The sequence below is a fragment of the Corapipo altera genome, unplaced genomic scaffold (genome assembly GCF_003945725.1).
Source record: "Corapipo altera isolate COAL_440 unplaced genomic scaffold, ASM394572v1 133, whole genome shotgun sequence".
NCBI classification, from domain to species: domain Eukaryota; kingdom Metazoa; phylum Chordata; class Aves; order Passeriformes; family Pipridae; genus Corapipo; species Corapipo altera.
In genome coordinates this window covers 2,874,381-2,897,075 of record NW_020884939.1, presented here as the reverse complement: position 1 = coordinate 2,897,075, position 22,695 = coordinate 2,874,381, and the positions used below count along the sequence as shown (strand labels likewise).

Sequence of the window (22,695 nt, the reverse complement as noted above, 5' to 3'; positions counted from 1 at the left end):
TCCAACCTGGCCTTGGACACTTCCAGGGATCCAGAGGCAGACACAGCTTCTCTGGACAACCTGTGCCAGGGCCTCCCCACCTTCACAGGGAAGAATCTCTTTGTAATCTCTAATCTAAACCTACTTTCCTTCAGTTAAAGGCCATTAACCCTTGGGATTATCTTCCCCCTGGAAATATCCCCACACACAAACCTGTGATATGTAATCTCTTCATCTAGACAGAAAAAATTTATATATGCCACTTTTGGAGGATGAACCTGAAAGCCCTATCCAACAGATTGACACAAATAATATCATAGTCCAACTTTTGTCCCTGCTTTTACTTGCCACGTTTTCTTGAATAGCAGTATTTCTTTTATCTTAAAAATATTCATAGTACTTGAACATGATGGATATTTCACTTTCCTTTGCTGTGGCTACGCTTTAATTTATTTCTATTTTCTTTTATTTCTCTTTCCCATCTATTTCATGTAGTTTCTTACATCTACAATCATCAATTCCTTCAAGACAGCATGATATCCATGCTTAGATTCTTATTATGTAGAGAGAGAGGAACTCTATTGTCTGAAAATTACAGCCTTATTTTTACATAAGATCATTTCCCTTTGCATTTAGCTCACTCATGCAGCCAGTATGAGTCCTCTCCTCAGGAGACAACCTCAGCTGACAGTAAACATGTTCAACCCAATGTGATTCCTGACACATGAGGAATAAATAAGGTGTTGGCAACCACTGCTACCTTCACTTGCAAGGTTTAAATATCACCTTCTTTACTGTGGACTTGTATAGCAATAGTTTGAAGTCCTGAAACAGCCAGCAAAACACAAGGAGACTTCCAAAATCAAGAAAACAGCCTCTCGTGTCTGCCCAAACAAAGAGAAAACCTATCATCATCACTGTGTTCAACAGTAAATACGTGTTTTGGGTTAGTTCCAAGCAAGACAGCCATCCCCAAAGGAATATTTTTAATAGAATATAATTGCTATGACAACAAAGCACAGTTCAACAGGCAGGTAATGTAAAATCAAAGCATCAGTTGTATCCCATATCTATCCAAGATTCAGAATGTAAAATAACATTTGTAAAGTTCAAGAAGTACTGAGCAGGTAAAAGAACTTATTGCTATTACTTTTACTTTCTCTTCTTCACAATTAGCAGTAAGTAACTTTCAAACATTTATCTTCTGCATAGATCAGGACAGCTTATGTAGCAAAACTTCAATGACATGTCAAAAAATATTGTTAAAGACCCAACACCAAGATCAATCAGGTTTTTAAGCACTTCACGAAACAGTGTTTGGTTGAACAAAAAATCCCAAATAAACAAAAAACAACAACAGCTGAATTGCTGCAGGAAATCCTAATTTACATCAGTGAAATAGAAATCAGTCTCTGATCAGAGTAGACATAGGACTTGGAATTCTGCTTTTGAAAAATGTCAGAAACTGCAGAAGAAACACAGTAACACTAAACCAAGATTAGCTAAACTGACGTTCAAGCAAACACTCTGGGAGATGCACAGAACACAAACCACAAATAAGTGGAGGATGGTACATTATTTCATGCTGAAGCCACATGATACTATGGATCCCAACTCTAAGTCAAGGAACCCTTGATGTCACCTTTTAATCCTGCTGTTCTATCACTACTCATCTTGCATCAATATATTTTCAGTCTTGGGATCACTATTTAATAGCAGATCTTTTCACCACTGACATCTCAGAACAGACTCCTAGAGAGCAGCTGGCTCTGAGCAATCACCATTCCCAAAGAAATTACATCTGCTTCTCCTCACTTTTTCTTACCTCAGTTTGCTTTTCAACCAAACATAAAAACCTCAATTAAAATAGTTTCTCCAAATTCTGATTCATTTGCTATGGCAAATCTTTTGCATATACCACAGGTCCCTTTTTTGTTTTCCTTAGCAATAAATACTAAACCCAAAACACCTTAGGAGAAAAATAGTGGGGCTTTGAAGATGATAAAAACTTAATCAAACAGGTATTGCTCCAGTCCAAGTTACAGTTGAAAATGCCATAGTCTAATCAGGAATGTTGTATACACACTCCCCCCCTTTGGTACAGAATTGTCAGACCTCCCACTGGGGAATCCACTTTGCCCAAGAAGCTTCAAGGATGTCTGTCATTATTACAACAGATGTGACCAATAGCTCTGGACCTGATTTTGTTTGCTCTATGAGATGTTGCTGAAGTTGTATTTCTTATTTTGGAGGATGGTACTAAGCAGAAGAAACATTTCCCAGTAGCAATTCTGAAAATCATGAGCTTTCCATAGAATGATTTTTTCTTACATGTTTTTACATGTAAGCAGAATTCAGCCCCCAGTCTGACCTGGTTTTGCAAGCACTAGCACCATGTAAATATTCTTTGGAAAAAAACCAACAAGTAAGCAAGAGAAATGTGAACGTAGCAAGGAAAAAAAGAAAATACTCTTTCTACAAGCTTATTCAGAGGCTCTAACATTCTGCTTAAACCAACACCAAAGCAGTCTGTCAGCTGTTTCCCGGGTGGCTACATGAGTATTTCCCCAGCAGTGAACTCAGAGCTTCAGAAACTGTGACTTAACAGTAACCACCACAAAAAGGGGAGCTTGCAAAGATGTGGAGAAGCCAAAGTTTGGTACTAGTGCCTTTGTGTAAGATATTCTAGAGACTTAAAAATAGACTTAAAACTGGGAAGTTACTCCTGTAAATTAGGTTTTTAGATTTGACAATGTGTTTGTTTTCTCGGTACTGCTTTTTTATTTTTTTTGCTATTATAGCTACTTAATTCTCTTTCTCATACAGCAAAACTTAGTTTTTCTGTTGCTAAATTAAAGGTGTTTTCTGCATGGAACTTTAGCAGCAAATTCTAAAGCATATTAACTCCAATTGCTACCACTTTACAGTATATACATCAATTACACACAGATTCTGTAGTAAGAAAAACATATATTGATTTTCAGTTGAATGGATGTCCTTGCTTGCTTTAGAAAAACAGTAGGGCTTTTTCCTGCCACTGTCTCCCTTGTAGAGCTTATGCTTTTAAAGCTTCATATGGCCTGAGTAAAAGACAAGAAACAGTAATTAAATACAAGTAAATCTGAAAATTATTAAAATTCCCAACTTACAGCATCACTGCTAATATGTCTCTATTGTATATAGTTTTCTATGCTGCAGTAAAAACATTCTGAAATGAAGTGAAAGCATCTCAGTCACAAGAAACACTATTACCAAAAGAACAGGAAATAGGCTAGTTTCATAATTAATTGTGTATTTTAACTTAATTACCTCAACTTCTGACCTTATTTCAGGATCTGGAGTTACTGGATTTCATTGTGAGAAATAGCTCATGGCAAAGGGTAATACTCAAATATGACCATTTCAGCTATTTTACCAGAAATGGAACTGTCCTGAGCAAATGAGGAGCACACAGAAACTCCATGAGAAAGGTAATATTGTTTACTTGGCAAAGCTGCTTTGCCTTGTACCATTTTTTTTCATAAACACTAACAGAGATAAACTTGTTCCCAGTAACTTTTCAGTCAAGTAGATTATCTTACCATCAGGTTTTTGTAAAAAATTGCCCTTCCAAAATTAGACAGAACACATGTAAATTACTGCAGAGTCAGGACATAAATCAATTTACAATGTCCCATAACTTCTTTACTCCCCATATTGCATTTGCTGACTTTGTTATTCAATGTTTCTTTTTAAGCAAGTGGAAATGTACTCCACAATCAGAAATTTTTACTGAAAGTCTTAATATGCTGAAAGAATTGTACTTTGAGTGTTCAGATGGGGGGAAAGACAAGTCTGGAGCTTTTTTTCCAAATAAAACGAAGGACAAATGGGAAAATTAAGGAAGAAAGTGCTATAAAGGTACAAAGAATAAGAAAGAATAAGAAGAAGCAGAAAGGGTAAGATTTGAAACCACGTAAACTCATCATTTATTGCAAAAAAATAGTTGGTGGGGAGACCAGAGTAGATTTAACAGGCAGCAAGATGCTGTGCACTGCTTAGATATTTTATGCAAATTGAGCCTGATTTTAATGTGGATTGAACACTAGCTGAATAATTGTTACAAAGATGAGGTCTTGGCAAGGAATCTCATAGGTTCCAATGTTAATTGGGTTTTAGTTTGGAATCTACAGTAAGACTTTGGAACAAATACACAGCAGAGCTATGCTATTACATATTAAGCTGGCTTCTTAAACAGAAATTTTGAAGCCTAATTGAACAGACCCAAGTAGAAGAAACTCAAATGTAAAAAACTGAAAATGCAGATAGCTTTCTTAGCAGACATAAGAACTGACACCCACAGCCATCCCCCAGAGTACTGTGCCCTTCCCCAAACCCAAGAGGCATCCACTGAGGAACAGGAAGCACAAGCTCCAGCACAGGCACCAAAGCCCTCGAGTGCGGAACAGCTCCACGCTGATGCTTCCACGCGGGCAACAGCCCCCCAAACCTGGGGCTGCTCTTGTCTTCCAGTTCTGCACTGGATATTGAAGGATATTGAGTAGGATGGCACTGGCAGCTGTTCCCAGCACGTCTCCAGAGCTGTGTGCCAGCCCGGTTATCCGCTGTCTGTCAGGAGTCGCTTTCATTCTTATCTAAGTTTTCGCCACTGCTCTCAACCCTCGCTATTGTCTGATCGTTGTTGCAGCTGCCAGCTTTGAAATCCCAGAATTTAAAATCATTTCATTACACAATAATCGTAACTCTCTTTTATACCGTCATTTTCCATTGGTTGGGTAGTTGAAGGCAAAGATTATCTAAAAACGAATGATTAAAGATCAGTCTGCACCAAGTTTTAATCGTTTAGTACTGGAATGGAATTTTCTGCAGCTTTTAAATTATACGTAGCTCACTTCATTTGATCAAAGAAAAAATATCAGTCCTTATAATTGGCATAATGTAATCTATAAACTGTGCTATCACTTACAAGATGCTACAGAAACACCATGCTCAGTTAACAGCTCACAGAGAAGGTGCCAAACCCAGTACTAAACCACCTCAATAAACACACACTTCTTTATTCCAAGGAGCACAGGTAGATCACTGCATCAATATGGGATGACAGGCTCTGCATACACAGCTGGTGAGGATGGATTATTTAAGTGACACTTCAAGGGCTGCTTTTTCTAGAAGACTCCAAGGAACTCCCTGTTTCCACGTGTCAGCTTCGCACTTTGCCATTCTCAAACAATGCTTCTGAAATCAGGGATTTGGAAACACCAAAGAGTAAAGTGGTTTTTTTATGAAGGAAGAAGATATAAAATAAGACATGTTTCACTTTAAAAAAAAACCCAACAGTGAGAAAGCTGCCATTATCCAATTGTAAGGAATGTCCACACTTAAGAAAATGGAAATATTGAAATAAATTTAAAGAAATAGTCCTTTTTTCCCCAGTTTTTTTAAGAGTAAAATATTGTTCAGCTCACCTGGCACACATTTTGGATTGCCAAGATTGTACCATTTTGAAAAGCCACAAAGTCTTTTTTTTGCCTGGTGTTTTGCTGGCAAAACAGTGAAAATTTTTATAAGAAAGTGAATGCAAATTTAAAAATACAGCAGAAACCTGCAAAAAAAGGTGAGAAAAGGGCCATAAGTAAAATATATTAAGGAGATGAGACACAAAGGCCCATCAGATAAATTAATACCCATAAAAAAGATAACACTTTTATTTTGCCTAGATCTTCTTTACCGAGTAAGCAATGAAAAAATAAACAAAATAAAGAAAAGAGATTTTGGAACCAGCTCTGATAGTTAGTCAGCTTCCAGTCATCACTTGCCTCTTCCCTGACTGCTTTTTTCTCATTTAAATTTGAATACATGACAAAGAGATGGTAATTGGAATAGTGAAGTTACCTAAAAACTACTTAGGAAATCAGAAAGCATAAACATCACCCCTGAGTGTAATAACTAGAGAACAGAATGCGAATTCTGAAGTGAGAATATGCTACATAGTTCACTTTTCAGAGGACTGTTTACTTAATAGAAAATAATTCATACATGTCAGCATCTTGAGAGACCAAAATTGTAATCTGAAAGAGATTTTTCCATTTTATCTGAAGTTCAGGTAAAGAGTACAATCATTATAAAGACTAATATTAAGTCAGAAATTCATCTAGTAACATTACCGTAAGTAAAGAGGAATGCACACCTGTGACTCATGAATCATGTGACAGTATTTTACTTAGCTCATTAAGTTTTCTTACAGATTTGTATACAAAACTAGTGGGTGCTTGTTTCTGAAACATTACACAACAAAACCCATGTTTCCTACTTTGAGACAAACAGTTGCTCTCCTTTGAAGTATGGGTAGTACTCAGTTTGCACATATTACAAATTTTAGAGAACAGGTCTCTAATAAACGTATGGAAATGAGGTAAATTCAACAATATTCAAACTAAAAAATCCACATCTACAGTCATCTCTAATTACACTTGAGAAACTACAAGTACTGTGGAGAATATGAGGGAACAACTGCTCACAGTCTCTTCCAATGCAAGAAGGAGTTGTAGCTACCCAATAAAATTGGAGTTTAGGAGAAACCAAAGGAAATACGTGTCCATGTCACACCAGGTGGATCTCCTCACCTCAGGACCAGAGGAGATATAAATGAGAAGAGTCATGCAACAAAAATCCACACAGGACTGGTAGGTATCAAACTGCTGCCTCTGGCTCAGAGTCCCTGGACCACAAATTAGTAGAGGCTGGGACTTGAGAAAACATGAATGTTTAGAATTTCAAATGTTCCTATCGAGATCTAATCCTCCACCAGGATGCACGTGCAGATATGATCAGCATCCATATGAAACACACTCTGATTCTTTTGGGAATCACAAATCATCAGTACGGAGAAAGATGACAGGGAAAATGGTCGTTTGTTGGAAAGGGTGATAAATTCAGCGAGAGAACGCCCATCAGGCTTTAATTAAATGTTATCAGAATATACCAAAGACACAGCCATGTTCCACAGGAAGATTATAGGGAATGTCCATCACAACAGAAATGCTAGCTGAGACTATCTAAATCTAGAAAACAGCAAAAATCACTGGCCAGAAGAGAGTAGGATGAGCAAATCCGGAGGGATCAGCAGTCATTGAGATGCAAAAGTGTGTTAAATAAGCAAGCGAACATGTTTGTGATGGCACTGAGCTGTTTACAAATAATGGGCATTTACACCTCAGTAATTCTTCTCTTCAGTCTTAGAGCGAAAATTGATTATGTGTCATTAGAATGACAGATTACAGCAGCTGTTGGTAAATTTACAGCAGTATCAGATTACTGACATCTCAAAGTATTTTTCATCTAAATAAGGAGACTTCAAAATGTCCCATTGAGTCTACACTGTGTCCCAAGGAGTCTTTTCCATCTCACTGCATGCTCTGTGCAGCATTTAAGGCTGAACTGTTTAATACAAAAACCTTAAGTACGTTTAATATGTACATTCATGTATGTTTAATACAAAAAGCTTATGGGAGTTCAAAAGTCTACACTCACATGGAACTTCTTAAACTTTTTGCATGGCCATGCACTTGCCCATGAATTACACAGGTGGCTGTGCCAGCCTGACAACTGCCTTGCACTGCTGCCAGGACACAACACAGCATCAAGCCACCCCACAAAATTAATATTTAAATTGAAAAAAAATAAATTAAAAAGTATTTTATTGACATCACTTTTTTCTGTAGGTAACACAGGAAGTGACTAAAAAATATGTATTTTAAAAATAAATTATTTCATGGAGTTTAGAGGACGATCACTGGACCTTGGGGTTGGAATAAAAGGAGAAAATCATTTGCCTTGTTTTCTGCTCCAGCTCCACTGAAGACTGTGATGTTACCCCTGTCCATACAGCTAATGCTATCTGGAAATTATGGAAATTGAGCCTATAGTCCATGTCTCACATGTACTGCTGCTAATGAAGTTCTTTTGTGACTTATCATTTGATTCAAAATAGAGAAGGGGGAGAAAGTGCCTTTTCCCCCTCCCTTTTTAGGGAAGAATGATATTGAAATAACGTTTTATGTGGTTATTTTTTAGAAAATCTAATTTCAGAACTATAAACTGTTTTTACAAGAGCTGTTCAACATTAAAGATTTCCTATTTTAAAGCCCATACTCTAAGAGCATATTGCACATAATCCCAGAGAGCAAATGTAATTGTTCCATGCCACTTTCCTACAAGCATTTACTGTGTGCCTTGACATAGGATTATCAGAAGTCCCACAGGATTATGTCCTAAAAGAGTTGATCCTATGTTAAGGTTAACATAGGGACTGGGTTAAAAAGAGTTGACAAAGAAAGGAATGGAACCTTAGTGGATTAGATTAACCTCAGTAGAATTGTCCTAAGAGAAAGTTATAGCAAATACCACTGAGAACTGGAAGCCAATTCCCTCTGCTTTTTGCTCCTAAAGATCATAAGAGACACATGACTAGTTCAGACATTTCCCTCAAAGCAGAAAATTAGGCCCCATTTGCAATTCTGGCCCTCAACATCAGCAAATGAGAGGCCCTCCCCCAAAAACTCAGATAAACTTATTTTTTTCTCAATATTAGGTGTCTCTCCCTGGTCCATCCTCTCCACCTGTTTGGTTCACAAAAGAAAAAAGAAAAAAATCACTTATAACTGGATTGTTTAGTCCAGGAAAGACTGTTTTTTGCCACATGTAAGTCATTCAGTAATGTCGATCTAAATCCACAAGCTGTTTAAGTAAAATGAAAAGCTCCTTTTGCAGCCACCTTGTTGTTTGCCCGAACAAAACTGACCCAGTTCCAGTGAGGAAAACTTCGAAAAACCCATCCTTTTAGGCAGTGCAGTGAGAGGTATGAAGTCAACATTGCTGCTTTTTGGCCTTCTTATCAGAACAGACTGCAGAGCACGAGAAAAGCTAGAAACGACCAATATGGACAACTACAGGTATGGAACAAGTGCAGACCTAAAGCAACTCCATAAATTGTGACCCAGACACGTGAAGGAAGACAATGAAGAATATTATAAAGGCCGATGAAATTACTGTAGTGATCAAAAGGTGAACAGGAAATCATTATTCACTCTTTCTCAAGATACAAGAGCTTTAAGACATTACTGGGAGCAAAAATGAAATTAACTACTTTTTCATACCACACCATTAAAATCATAAAACCTTTGTCACGGCGTTGTCAGGGAGGCCAGAAACACAAATGGGTGCATAAGGAATTAGACACTGGAGAGATCCACCCACAGCTATTAATCAGGACAGCTGCAGTACTGGGACCATTAGCAGCCAGCACCTGGCACAGCCTCCCCTCCTCACCTGGCCCCTAAACCCTGCTATGGGCCACCCAGAGACACTGATGAGGTGACCTTTGGGGTGTCCTCTCTCAAAGCACTCATCCATAAAATAAAAAAAAGGCTGAATAAAAGGTTCAGAAGAAGAGTAGTGCTGCTTCAAGCAGTATTTTGTACTTTCTAAAGGTCACAATCTATTAAATGCATATATTTCTCCTTCTCTGAAATGTGTGCAGAAAGTCCCAATTATTACGTTACTCATGCTATTTTTATCATGCATATTCCTAATAAAGGACCTAGTCAAGAGATTTAGTCAAGCTGACGTGTCATTTCCATTTTGAGTTGAACTTAATGGATACCAAAACCCTCATAGTAGGAGATTTAGGGAAATTACCTGCCATTGCCCAGTCTTCCCAGTTGCACACATCCTGCTAAGAACACTTGTGAAATGAACCTTACAGCTGCCACCTCCTGTTGGATACAACCTTCAGAACCACCCAGAACCCAGTGACAGAGAAATGACCAACATCCAGTGACTGAAACCAGGGTAAATAATGCACAGTGCACCCCACAAATCCACATATATTCTGTGGCAGAGAAATGGGAAGAAAGGGAAATATTTAAATTCTTGCAGAACTTATATGTTATGGGGCTTTTTTGGTTTGTTTTGTTTAGCATGCAATCTATTAAAAACACATTAATATTAAATAATAAAAAATAAATACTTTAAAAAGGAATACTTTAGTACAGATCATTATTTCAATTTCAGAATAATTCATTTGAGTAATGTTTCTAATTAATTTAACATTCATTTTTAATTGCCAAAAGATTAAATGGATTCATCTACCTTTTGCTGCATCAGTTTAAATGAACAGCTTTAAATACCCACTCTATTTATGGAAAGCTATTTTGTCAGTTTATTTTAGCAGAAAAACACAGTTATTTTGTTTCTGCAGAAAAAAGAATAAATGAAACCTGTGGAGAAGATGCAAACAGAACTGTGAAATAAGTCTATGTTTTAATTAAGGGCAAATCTTATTCTCTCGACCCATGATTAGCAGGGAAATTTCTCAGGAAACTGAAACTGGGAAGAGGGGTGAAGATAGCTACCTACTACATTTTTGCCAAATACTCCTTAATTCCATTCTCAGAAAAATGTTTCCTGTTAAAACGGAGGTAAAAGAATTTCAAACCAGCACTTAGGAGCACTGGGATATGCAGCACGTTACTCTGCTTAAAATTGTTCCCAAAACTGGTGCTCTCAGTGCAGACATTCCTTGATCCCACAGCAGGTCCCTCCAGCCTTTTCAGTTCCACAAGTGACTGTTAAATAACCAAGGAGAAAACAGAATTGGTGATCAATCCATGTGATTAAAAAAATAGAAATACCTACGCCTATATTTCCCCTCCTCTCCTGTGACTATGTTCAAAGCTGCATTATAGTGTCTCCTGTATACTGTTCTGAAAAACATACACATCGTGGATGGAATGAGACATTCATATTAATTTGAATTATTTACACATGGAATCATGCCTATACAAGCCAGTCTGGCTCCTCAGCCACCACGTGCTTGGTTCTTTGGCATAATGCTCACAGCAGTTATGGGGCAAAGGCCTTCCCAGCCAGTGGCTTGTGTTTGGAATTCAATCCTTTAGAGCAGGACAGAGGTTTGAATCCATGCTGGGTATCTGCCAATCATCACACTGGCAAGTCTTGGTCCACCTCTGTCCCTGCTGAGCCCCAAGGATCCTTGGTGCTTGTGAACCCAGCCTTCATAAACCAGTTGGATTCACGAGGTCTGTTTGACAGCACCCCCAAATGCCATGTCCCACGTTCCCAAAAATCAGCCTTCAGCAAAACCACAGTGAGCTGTTTTACTAAGTTAACTTACAGAAATCTGACTCAGCAAATTGAAGTAATTGCTTAGAAAATAAACAAATAAATTGGTGGCTTAAAGTATTTTAAAATTATAAAAAACCTCATTTTCTACTTCCAGGGATTCATTTCAGGGCTTGACTCAGCCCAGTGAACAAGCATAGGGCCTAAGTCATGAATTGCTATTTGTAAAAATTAGAAAAACATATACTTTTATTAGGCATTAAATTAACTACATAGAAAGAATGAGAAAACATTGGGTTGTCACAGATTTTTTTTTTCCTAATAGACAGCACTGCATTTAAATGAGCACTATGTTCTTAGACTTTAATTCAAGCAAACCTAATTGTGCATGGATCACTTTGAATATGATAAAATATAAAGCACACATCAATGGATTTAATATTTACTGTGCTACTTAACTGCACTTTAAACTGAAGGGGAAAAAAACTATTTGATGGGTTGCTTTACTTCTTAAATAACAATATCCTAGTCAAAGATCATGGGAGATTTTGCCAACAGTAAACTTCATCAGTTTATAGGGTTTTTTTTAAAGATTATTTTAGTTCCTTGTTAATAAAAGAAACAATGGGGCTACAGACAATTTAAATTGACCATGGCAAATAAATGTCAGTTCTATATCTACTTGCAGTTAGATTTAATGTTAATGACTTACAGAGAAAGAATACAAAATGTGCCCACTACTATTGAAAGCATCAACATGAAACACCATACGAAAATGAAATAATTAAATAAATTTGAAAGGCAGCAATTTAACAGGTTGCTAATTCTGTCATTTGTATCACCTTGTATTTGTGAAAAGCAAAGCAAATGGAGAGGGCAGCAGCAGTTTATGGCACCTCAGCAAAGTCCAACACAAAAAGTTAAATGCTATTTATATCCACCTAAGATTTCAAAATATTTTTTTAATCTGGAACTGGAAATATCCAGATTTTGTGCTAGCTCCACTTAATAAAAGTGCGAAATTCACATTGTTCTATGACAGTATGTTTTAATCTTCCTTTATTCTCTTTGTTTTGACTCTGATTAAAGCACAGCTCCAAACAAGCAGAAGAACTAGGGGGGAGGAGGTCACAGTCCTTTCTCACACAATGCTATTTTATCTTTTTTAACATTTTCTTTAACAAAAGATCCTGCCTATAACTTCCTGAAATAACCCTGCCTCTCGAAAATTGCTCTAATTAAGTTTTTTAGGCAGAAAAGGACTAAAAACTACACTACCATTTTTTTTTAGGGTACAGCTTTATTTGATTAAACAATAAAACTGCCTTGTGAAGCTTTTCAGCCCCTGCATTTCAAGATCCAATGGAGCAATTCAGAACTCCCTTCACTGAAACTGAGTCTCAGAACTGGCTCCTCCACCTCCCACCCCTCCCCTGACCAAGCACTGGGCAGAGCAGAGCAGCTCCCAGCGCTGCAACCCACAGAGAAGCCACTGAGAATCTTTAATTCTATTGGCAAGGTGTCAGTGTTTACACAGGATGAGACATCATTCTGGTACCACTCCAAAGAAAAGGGATTTCCAGGTACTATGCTATTCTTCACAGCCTCTTTCAGATGAGCCACAGGCATCACTCCTAACAGCATGCAAACCATGGAGATCCAACACATCAACTGAACTAGCTGGCAAAGCTGCATTAAACTTTTGTCCCATTAGAATGTTTTCCACCAAGACACAAGTATTACTATTACTGGTAATCATATTATCCCAAGCTATATTGATATTCTACAGGGACTGATGCAGAGCCAAACCAGAACAAAGGTTTCTTCTAACCCTACCACTGGTAGGCCAATACTGGATAGTCAGCGATCTATGAAGCACAGGTCATACTTTCTTTGGATGTAACCCAGCACCTGCCAAACTGTGCTTTGTGCAGGATTGGATTCTTTTGCCCCCAGGACTGAGGTTTCTTGAATAAAAATTCCTGTATTCTTAGAAAACTCTATTATAATATTTCACACAGCAGATTCAAATCTGCACTAGACAAATGGTACTCAATTTACCAAGTGAAGAAATTTTTGGCCACCTTCTTGACTACTGAGTAAGCTTATTAGCCTGAAACTACCTGCAGTATCTTCTACCATAGTAACCTCTCTAGTTAGTTCTCCAGCTTTTGTTTCACTCACTCTCTTGCTCAGTAACAGCAATTCTTCCATGGACTAACTGGAATCATCCACCAATTTCTTTGTTACTGCTCTTGTCCCACAATTTCCTCAGATACTGGAACTGCTAGATTTCCATCATAACATAACTGGTGTGATTTGGAGACATATATAAGTGCTGGACAAAGCCTAACAGACAGCAGTAACATTCCAGCTTGGATGAAAGCTTGTGTACAGATAGTGAACAAAATTTAAGGTTTGCTTCACTTTTCTAAGGGTATTTGCCAGATTTCTTGACTCAAAAATTGTTGTCCTCAGTGTCCCTCAACACTTCTTCTCTGGTAGTGAGGAAGAAGTGCTGGTTAAACAACGTAAGTGTTTTTTCTATGTTTTTGGTGGGGTTTTTTTTCCCTTTATATGAAAGCAAAAAGCTCCTTTCTTTTCCCTGCCACTCACATGAGGGAATAAATCCACTTGGCTGGTTCTCCCACTTAGTTCATGAAACAGCCAAATTTAACACACCCGACTGCTAGTCTTACTTTTCCCTTAAGAAGCCTTTACTGAAGGAACTCAGGTTTTCAGCCATTGCTTTCTGTTCCGCTGAAAATGTCCCTTCCTTCCCTGAAGTTGAGCTCATGAGCTGCAAGTTCCATGTATTTCTCTTCTATCCACACTCCCTTCCTTCTGTGCAGATACTGCCAGTGCTGCAGAAGCCTTGTAGATGGCAGCAGCAGCCAACACAAAATAATGAATAACAACCATAATAAGAAAAAATATCCCCAAACATCCAATTGATAGCCTCTTCTTTCGAGCCTTCACCTGATGCTAACCTAATTCTCTTTGCCTGTATTTTTGAACGTTCTAATAACAAGCTGTGTCAGATATTTCACACAGCCCTTCGCACTCTGCACAGCTTTATTAAGATGCTGGGATATTTATTGCATCTGTTCACTGAAGAGCCTTGGGTGTCATTTTCTGTGAACTCCTACCTTCTCTTACATCAACAAGCCCGAGGAAGACAGACAGCATTCCAGAATTTCTCCTTGAGAAAAGGAGAAATTCTACATTCCTTGTGAAAATCTACCTTTCGTTATCTTCTGTCTGAGCCGGTTATTTTCTTGTGTGAGAAATTCTAAATACTTTGGTAAGGTAAAATTCTTTTTCTTCCAGTAACCAAAAGTCTTGGCACAGGTCTCAATCCTGTTACGGGCTCCTTACAGGCCTTTAGTTAGCCCACCCAGTGTTTGCAGCAAGTCTTATTCCAATAGACAGAACCCCTGATTTTGAATTTGCAAACCTAATACTGTCTAATAAACTGTATTACTTGTTATTACAAAGAATCTAGGGAGGATTCAGAAGCCCCACTGGAAGAGATACTACACAAGACACACGATCTGTTACCCAATGCATTCACAAAATTACACCACCAGTTCAGGCCCAGTAAGGATTTTAGGTTCTCAAATCTCACTGACGACAGAGATGAAGCACCCCTTTTGCTTTGCAGCTTCTGAATGTAAGTAGATGATTTCTTTCCCCCACTGAAATGCACAGTCAGCACTTCATCTACTTGAGTACAAATTTAAGAGGGAGACATTGAGCAATATTCAGGCAAATCTGGTCACAGTCTGAGTAACACAACGAGTAATGCATCTGGCTAGGAAGCAAATAAGTTCACCTGCCCAAAGCTGCAAGTGTGATTAAGGCACATTATACTGTTGGTTCTTCAGAACCTGTGGTGTTGGTAGCAGGGGTTACTGCTCCTGAAGGATAAACAAAACCTGAGTAACACTAATGCTACAGAGCTGAGACTCCCACGTCACACTCCAGAACAAAGCATATTCAGTTTAAGCACAGCAATACACAAACACATGGGTCAGCTTCACTCCACAAACCCCACAACTATTCCCACAGTCAAGCAAAAGCCAAGTACACCATGCCATGAATGACAAATCAGTGGCTTGGCAATCAACTGTCTTTTTCACCATAACATCAAGACACCAGAGCAGGCAGAATGTGATTTCTCTTGGGTTAGGAGACACTTTGCAACCTCATCTCTATCTTTGAATGTTCATTTCATGAAGTCAGTTTGATATAAAACATTTGTTGATGGAGAATATTCCAGTGCACAGGGACAGCATTGCCCATGCATCCTGTGGTTTGTCCTGCATATCCAGAGCACTGCTGGAGCTGTGGATTCATGGAGAAATTATTCTCCTCTTCCAAGTCTTCACACATTTTTTTATTTCTCTTGTTTCTGGAGAATGTCCCTCTTCAGGCAGCAGTGGGGCAGGTGCCTCAGGCAGCTCTTCCCCAAACCAGTATTTCTTTCAGCTGGCAGATCAAATCAAAGCTCTTGCAGGAGCAATTGCCCTGCAGCATCTCCCTGGAGAGGCTGGGGGTGTCTAGCCTATCTCTTGGAAGGTCCAGGACAGGGAGCAGGATGGAAGGGGCAGAGGGGACTCTCTGGCTGGGCTTGGCCCCTCCTGGAGAGACTCAGGCCTGGCTGGGCTGCCCCAGGCAGACATTGCAGGAAGCAGAGCTCAGGCTGCCTGGGTCTGGTGCCCCTGGGGCTCAGCCTGTGCCTGATTGCTGTGCAGGGGCTGAGCCCCACCTCTGCCTCGGGGCCTTGGGCAAAGGGCTGGCAAGGAAGAGGCCCAGGAGCCTTGGGACCTGCCCAGGTTTTCTTCTCCACGTGGGGTGTCAAGTCCTCATCCCACGAGTTGTTGGCTCATGGCCTTGGTGGGTCCTGGCATCATCCCACCTGCCTGACCTCCCTCCCTCACCTCTCAAGCATCCAAGCCAAACTGGGCTGGGCAGCACAAACAGGCCACCCCCAGGGACCCCAGGGGACACTGCCTGTGCCAGGTCCGGGGGAGGCACATCCCCAAATGAAAATGGGAAATGAAAGCCATTTGTTCAGCCTCCAGTGAAGATGCCTGAAGCGAAGCAGGATGAATCCCACACATGGCGAGTTTGGGAAATTATTATTGTGCCTTGGATCTACACCAGACCCTATTATTTAGGCATTTCTCCACTAACCAATACAGATTTAAGTTTAAACACCTACGCACATTTTAATAAGGTTTATCCTAAGTCTAATTTTCTCTCCCTCTACATTTAACACTCGCTGACATTAATGAGAGCTGCATGTGTGGGTACAAACTGACTCCAGGCAATTTTACAGCTTGATTTTTTTTTTTAAATGTAATTAGAAAAGCACATTGAAATGCTTAATCTATGTGTTTTGGGAGAAATGTTTAATGGTGCCTAATTAATGCATAAAATTTACATTTAGAAAACTAGTATCCAGGCTCTGCAATAATCAAAATATTTGCAGAAATCAGAATAGAATGAAAAATCAGATTATAAATGCTTTACTGGCAAGTGTTCATGAATATCTTGGTTTGTTTGGGTTTGTTTTTTGGGTTTTTTTTTTTGGCATGCTTGCTGTTTGAACCAGAGTTTTGGATACACTTCATTTATTAACCAAAAAAAAAAACAACTATCTGTAGCTGAGTGAACCACAACTGTATTTATCTTTTCATGAGGAGTAGGCAAACCTGGAGGCTGTAATTTTAAGTTACTCACTTTTTTCTTTGTAAGAAACCATCTGTGAAAGGTGCACAGTATTATCACTGTCAATTTATTTCCCTTATCCCTTTTCTATTTGCAAGTGCATTTACTTAGGGCCTTACTCTGCTAACTGTTACAAGTCTACAAAACTTTAAACTCCCAAAACACAGTGAAGGCCACTCACATAAGACAAGCTGTGTCCTATGCTATTTAGAATTGTTTGTCTTAATGTGACAGAGATGATCTGGCACATACCATGGAATCAAAGCTGTTACAAAGAACGAAGAATTAAACTCTGGGATTAGAAGGATCAGAGAAGGAAAACAAAGTGGAAGGAAAAAGGTTCTGTAGAGCTGAAAAGAAGAAAGAATAAAATGTCTAGTTTGCCAGACTTGATGATGTGCTGTTAAATACCCCTTCCTGCTGCATGTCCACTTGACTATTTCATTCCCTTTGAAAGACTTCATTTTAGTCAATCCCTTTTGGGACTTCACAGCCAAGTCTTTTCCTGGAGTTGGCCCAGAAGGTCAGCTCTTTAAACAGATGTTTTGTAGTCTTTAGAGGTTCCTAACCTATTCCAACATGAAAGAGAAGGCAGAGATCTAGGTAGGAAGGTAAAATCATACTATACTCCCATTTCTACATCCCAACAGTTATAAACTCAATCTAAATATAGAGTTGTAGGGTCTGACGTTCAAAATTTTCATAATTTCCTTATCAACTTGCTTTACAATACCAGTTTTCCTTTAAAACTTGCAGCTCTTCAGTTGCATTGGAGCTGCAACCTTCAACATTAGTAACACACATCCTAAAGTCCCATATTTCAGATACACACAACCTCACCATCATCAAAAATGACCATCACTCATCATCATCAGAGATGATCTTTGCAAAATGCTTCAGGCAGCCTTTTTTTTTTTTTTGTTCTCAAGGAAAGTATATGCCATTTGGATGGAATTTGGCTCACTACCTGATGTCAGAGTAAGTTCTGTGATTCACAGTTAAGCTTTTGACAGTTACTAATTTTGTCATGCAACTCATTGGAACAATAGATGAGGATTCCTACAAGGTTGTATTTTCATGACAGTCTTTTAAACATATAATATTTTCAGCTATGAAATCCAGTCAATTCACTATCAGACATCAGAAAATCAGAGTAATTTCTGATGATATCCAAACTACCAGATTTGATTTTCAAAGATGTTTGACTACCTCATCTTTGCAAATCAAAGGATGTGTTTCCAAGAATAACTTCTAAACCATCCAAACGTTGCTTTGGTACAGTGGCAGCACAGTATATCTTATTAGAATCATCACAGAAACATTAAGCTTGGAAAAGACCTTTAAAGTCATTGAATCCAACCATGAACCCAGCCACCACCATGTTCACCAGTAAACCATGTCTTCACATGACATGGTTCACGTTTTGTGAACATTTCCAGGGATGGCGACTCCGCCACTGCCCTGGGCAGCCTGTGCCAATACTTGACAACATGTGGCATGAAAAAAATTTCCCTAATATCCAACCTGACCCTCCCCTGGCACGGCTTGAGGCTGTTTCCTCTTGTCCTGTCCCTTGTTCCCTGGGAGCAGAGCACAACCCCCCCCGCCCCCCTCTCCTGTCAGGGAGTTGCAGAGAAAGAAGGTCCCCCCTGAGCCTCCTTTTCTCCAGGTTGAGCCCCCCCAGCTCCCTGAGCTGTTCCTCATTGGATTTACACTCCAGTCCTTTTTCACTGAGTTCTATCTCTAAGAAAAAAAAAGAAATAAACCCCAAGAAAATAAAATACAGGAAAACCACAGATCCACAGCTGGATCTGTGGATCCAGTGAGTGGCCTACTCCAAAACGATCTCTGCATTTATCTTTATACCAGGTAAGTCTTCAATAGCTAAGTTCTGACACTTAGTAGCTATTAAGCAGACATCTACTAGTTATAAAAGAAGATGTGGACACAGTTTTCAAAGAATTCAGCTCTGTTGCTGTCCAGAGCTTGTACAGGCTGGAGGTGAGATCTGCTGCTCTCAGACCCTGCTGGGTTGCCCCCACGCTGCCCCACCATCTGCTGTGCACACAAACAGTCTCAACAGCTCCTCTCACAGACACCAGTGTCAGGGAGTCCTCAGACACAAGAAACATTGAGCAGACACTGTGGCACCCCAAGTAAGGCCTTGAAAGCGGTTTCCCATGACCCCCCTACGTCACACAAACCCCAGAGCTGACATGAGACCAGTACTCTGACACCAGGCACTCCAGTCACTGCAGGGGCTCTGCCCTGCCAACTGGCACCACACAGCTGAAATACCTGCAAAGAAGTGCAAGATCTAAGAGTTATAAAGACTAATAATAAAAATAAATAAAACCCCTCACCAAAACACCAAACCCTACCCCACCAAAAAGATAAAACTCCTTTTTCTTTACTGCCATGGAATAAAACAAAGTCTCCTGCAAGTTCAGATGTACAAAGGAAATCTGAACTTGAGTTTCTGCACCAAACCAGAACAGAATTTATCCAATTCATCATCCAGAATAGGAAAAGGCAAAATACATTTCCCAAGGTATTTTAGAGCTTATCCTCCATTTTTTTTCATGGCAGATCAGACTAAAGACCTGCTATATTCTAGCTGTAAGGAAAGACACTTGGAGCTATTTAAATCTTGAGGTTCATTTAAAAATTAATTTCACTAAAGGCATGAAGATAAAGCATAAATAAAACAGAATCTACTTTATAACATACCAGTTCATTTTGCTGCAGTATTTGCAGAAAGAACCTATTGAGATGCCTTTCCACACTGCTTGAAACCTAATTTTGGACAGCACCAGGGTGAGACAAAATGAGAGCTGTTGCCAATTCTGGAGTTGGTTTCAGAGCGATTGACCACCAAAGCCTTCGTTTAATTTCAGCAAACTTGTGTTCAGCAGCTCTGAAAATTGGGCCCAAAATGATAGAGACGATTTTGGACCAGGGTCACATCCCCTTCAGTTCCACCCACCAATTCCATTTCCCACACAAACACCAGGAGGGGAAGGAAGGATTGATTTGGAAGCTTCTAATTCAGTGGAACTGGGCCTGGAGCCACTGTAATGTTCCTGAACAGCAGTTCTGGAGCATGAACAGTGCCCAGTGTGCACCACTAATGTTTGGGTGGGGTGGCCAGGTCACGACGAGCCCCAGGGCTGTGGGATGGGGTGGAGATGCAGTGCCAGGGCCAGCGGGCAGTTGGGCCAGGCTGAGGGCTCTGCAACCGCCCTTGGATGTGGCATCTGAACGTGGCAACTGCCAAAACGGCTGATGGAGACCCAGCAGGTGAGTGGGAAAGGTGCAGCTCTCCCTGTGCCATGCCCAGAGGGGGTCTGGGTGGGATTGGGTTGTCCCACGGGGAATGGCTCCCTTTGGGAACAACAGGGTATTCCCAGTTTGCTGTTCCTGAGCTGGTGGCAGCTTTGGTGCTGGGAGTGGGGGCAGAGCTGGGAGGGAACGGAGGGCACCTTCATGCTGGTGGTGGGCAGATCTTCATCACAATGCTGGCTGGAGCAAGTGTTGGTGGGATCACCAGCTCTGGCAATGGAATCCCCAGAATGCTGTTTGCCCCAAACAGTCGCCCTGGCGACAGAACCCCAGAATGCTGCCTGCCCCAAACAAACCCCAAACAAACCCCAAACTGGCCAAGCACCATGGCAGGTACAGCAGCAGGCCCCAATTCCTCCCGAGAGTCCTGCCCTCCAGGTGTCCCCAACTAGCTACACCCCGCAATATCTCACCTCATCACCCCTTTTTGCTTCCCCCAACAGAGAGGTTCCCTCTCCAGGTGACAGTGTTGAAGGTGGCCAGCGTGAGCTTTGCTGCCCTCGCCAGGCCAGCCCTGGGAGCTCCCTGGGAGCTGCCCTCTGTCCCAGGGCTGCCACTGTACTCTGGGCCGGTCCAGCTCCACACCAGCACCCACCAGTTGGTCCCAGCCACCGTCAGGCAGGAGGTCCCAGGGTCTCTGGGGGCCCCGGGGCAGGTGGTGTCACTTTCCCCTGTGGTGCAACTTCCCTGGCCAGTGCAGCTGCCTCCCTGTCCTGCCTATGGTTGGGGACAGCAGCTGGTGACGGGGGCACTTCTGCCCCCCCAGCCAAGGGCTGTGGTCCAGGGAGAGCCCCTGTACCCCACGGGCTCTGGTGTGTTGTGTGTCCACCACCGACCTGCCCTGGCAGGCAGAACCACGATGGAGCCCAAAGGTGAGTTTGGGGGGTAGCAGAGCCCATGGGTAGGCAGTCTAGCTGAGGAAAACTTCAATCTCTTGGGGTTCCGTTTTCAACAGCTGTTACCACACCTGCTCCAAGGAAGCCCACGGATCTGCCCGAGGAGGGACCAGCCACCAGCACAGAGGCCATTCCTGAGCAGGCAGAGAACACCACCAACTACCACCTGCTCACCCAGCCTGAAACCCCAGCGGGTGAGGACACCATTGTCAATGCCCCCAACAGCCCCACCTTGAGTGACCTCCTGGACGACCTCTTTGAGTACCTGGTGGACAGTGGTTGCCCTGAGGAACAAGTGGAGGTGGCTCAAGAGGACAGCGACGACACCACCTTGGCCGCCAACGCCCCCAGCCTGACTGCTGAGGACCTCGATGAGCTCCTCGAGTTCTGTGAATGCCTGCTGGAAGACGACTGTCCCAAGGAGCCAGCAATGGAGGCACAGCAAAGGAACAGCGAGGATGCCGTACTCACCACCCCCAACTTGACCCCCTCCCTCAGCCCACTCAGTGACCCCCGGCCTCCCTTGCCCCGCATGGCCCAGCTGGGGGAGGAGACAACGCAGAAGCAGCCCCAGGTTGTTAAGAACCACTTGCAGCTGCCGCCAGGCATCACCACCACCCAGGTGGACCCCAAAACAAGAGAGGTGGCAGCAGCCAGGCCCCGTGCTCGGCGCCAGCCAGCACCTCCACGGAACAAGGGACCTTCCCGCAGGGCCACATCCCGGCCGAGAAAAAGACGACGACAGCGGTGACGCAGCACCCAGAGACCAGAAGACACCCTGAGCCAGTGACCTGCATCCAGGCCCCCAGGCCCAACCCTCTCCCGCATCCCTCATTCTTCTTTAGTTTATTAAAGAGTGGTTTTGCAGTTCCCTTCTCTGTCTTGGGTTGTTTGGGCAGTGGGAGAGGGGCAGTACCTCGGTGCAGCCCCTGCCCACCCCATGGGGGGCCGGGCTGGGCTGGGCATGATCACCCAGAGGATGGTTCAGCATCACCCCAGGTGCTGGGTGCCTGTGGGAGAACACAGAACTGTTGCAAAAAGTTGACTTATCTGCTATACCTTAGAGGCAGGTAGAAGGAATGGAGTATAGGCAAGAGCAAAACACATTCCCATCACTGGATAAATCCAGATTTTGTTTAGAGTAAATGCTATAATAACCACTCCTCCCCAGTTAGGGAGGAGCTGACAGCAGACACCTAATTATTCTTTTAAGTCAATAAATTTCGAACAACAGAAATCAAGTGTCCACAAAGACAACACAGCAGCATGCTGCCGAAATAAGCAATGAGCTCCAGATATAATCTCTGCTCTCCAGGTGGACATTTTATTTTCTTCTAACTTATCTGATACACTGCAGGCAAGTTCCTGAGGCAGCCACATATGTTGCTGCAAAAAACCCCAAATGACCTCCAGCCTAGGAAGCCTATATTCCAGGACAGAGGCCACCAAATTTACAGACGGCTATTAAAGAATAGCAGTGCAACATCCACAGCAAATTATTTTGCCTGAAAAGTGTCTTTATAATGCAGTAGTGAGAAAGCTTCCCCTGCAAATGTGCATCTATGATTGGATAAAATATATTGTTATGGGTTTTAAGATT

At 41.4% G+C, this 22,695-nt stretch overlaps 1 protein-coding gene across 1 annotated transcript; it reads left to right on the top strand.

Annotated features, from left to right (window-relative positions):
- Window positions 1-20,163: 20,163 nt before the first annotated feature.
- On the top strand, window positions 20,164-21,967 carry LOC113955490 (proteoglycan 4-like). Its single transcript, XM_027661058.1, has 3 exons — window positions 20,164-20,532; window positions 20,643-21,071; window positions 21,155-21,967. The coding sequence occupies exons 1-3, from the start codon at window positions 20,190-20,192 to the stop codon at window positions 21,844-21,846; spliced, it is 1,464 nt and encodes a 487-aa protein (XP_027516859.1). The 5' UTR covers window positions 20,164-20,189; the 3' UTR covers window positions 21,847-21,967.
- Window positions 21,968-22,695: the final 728 nt, after the last annotated feature.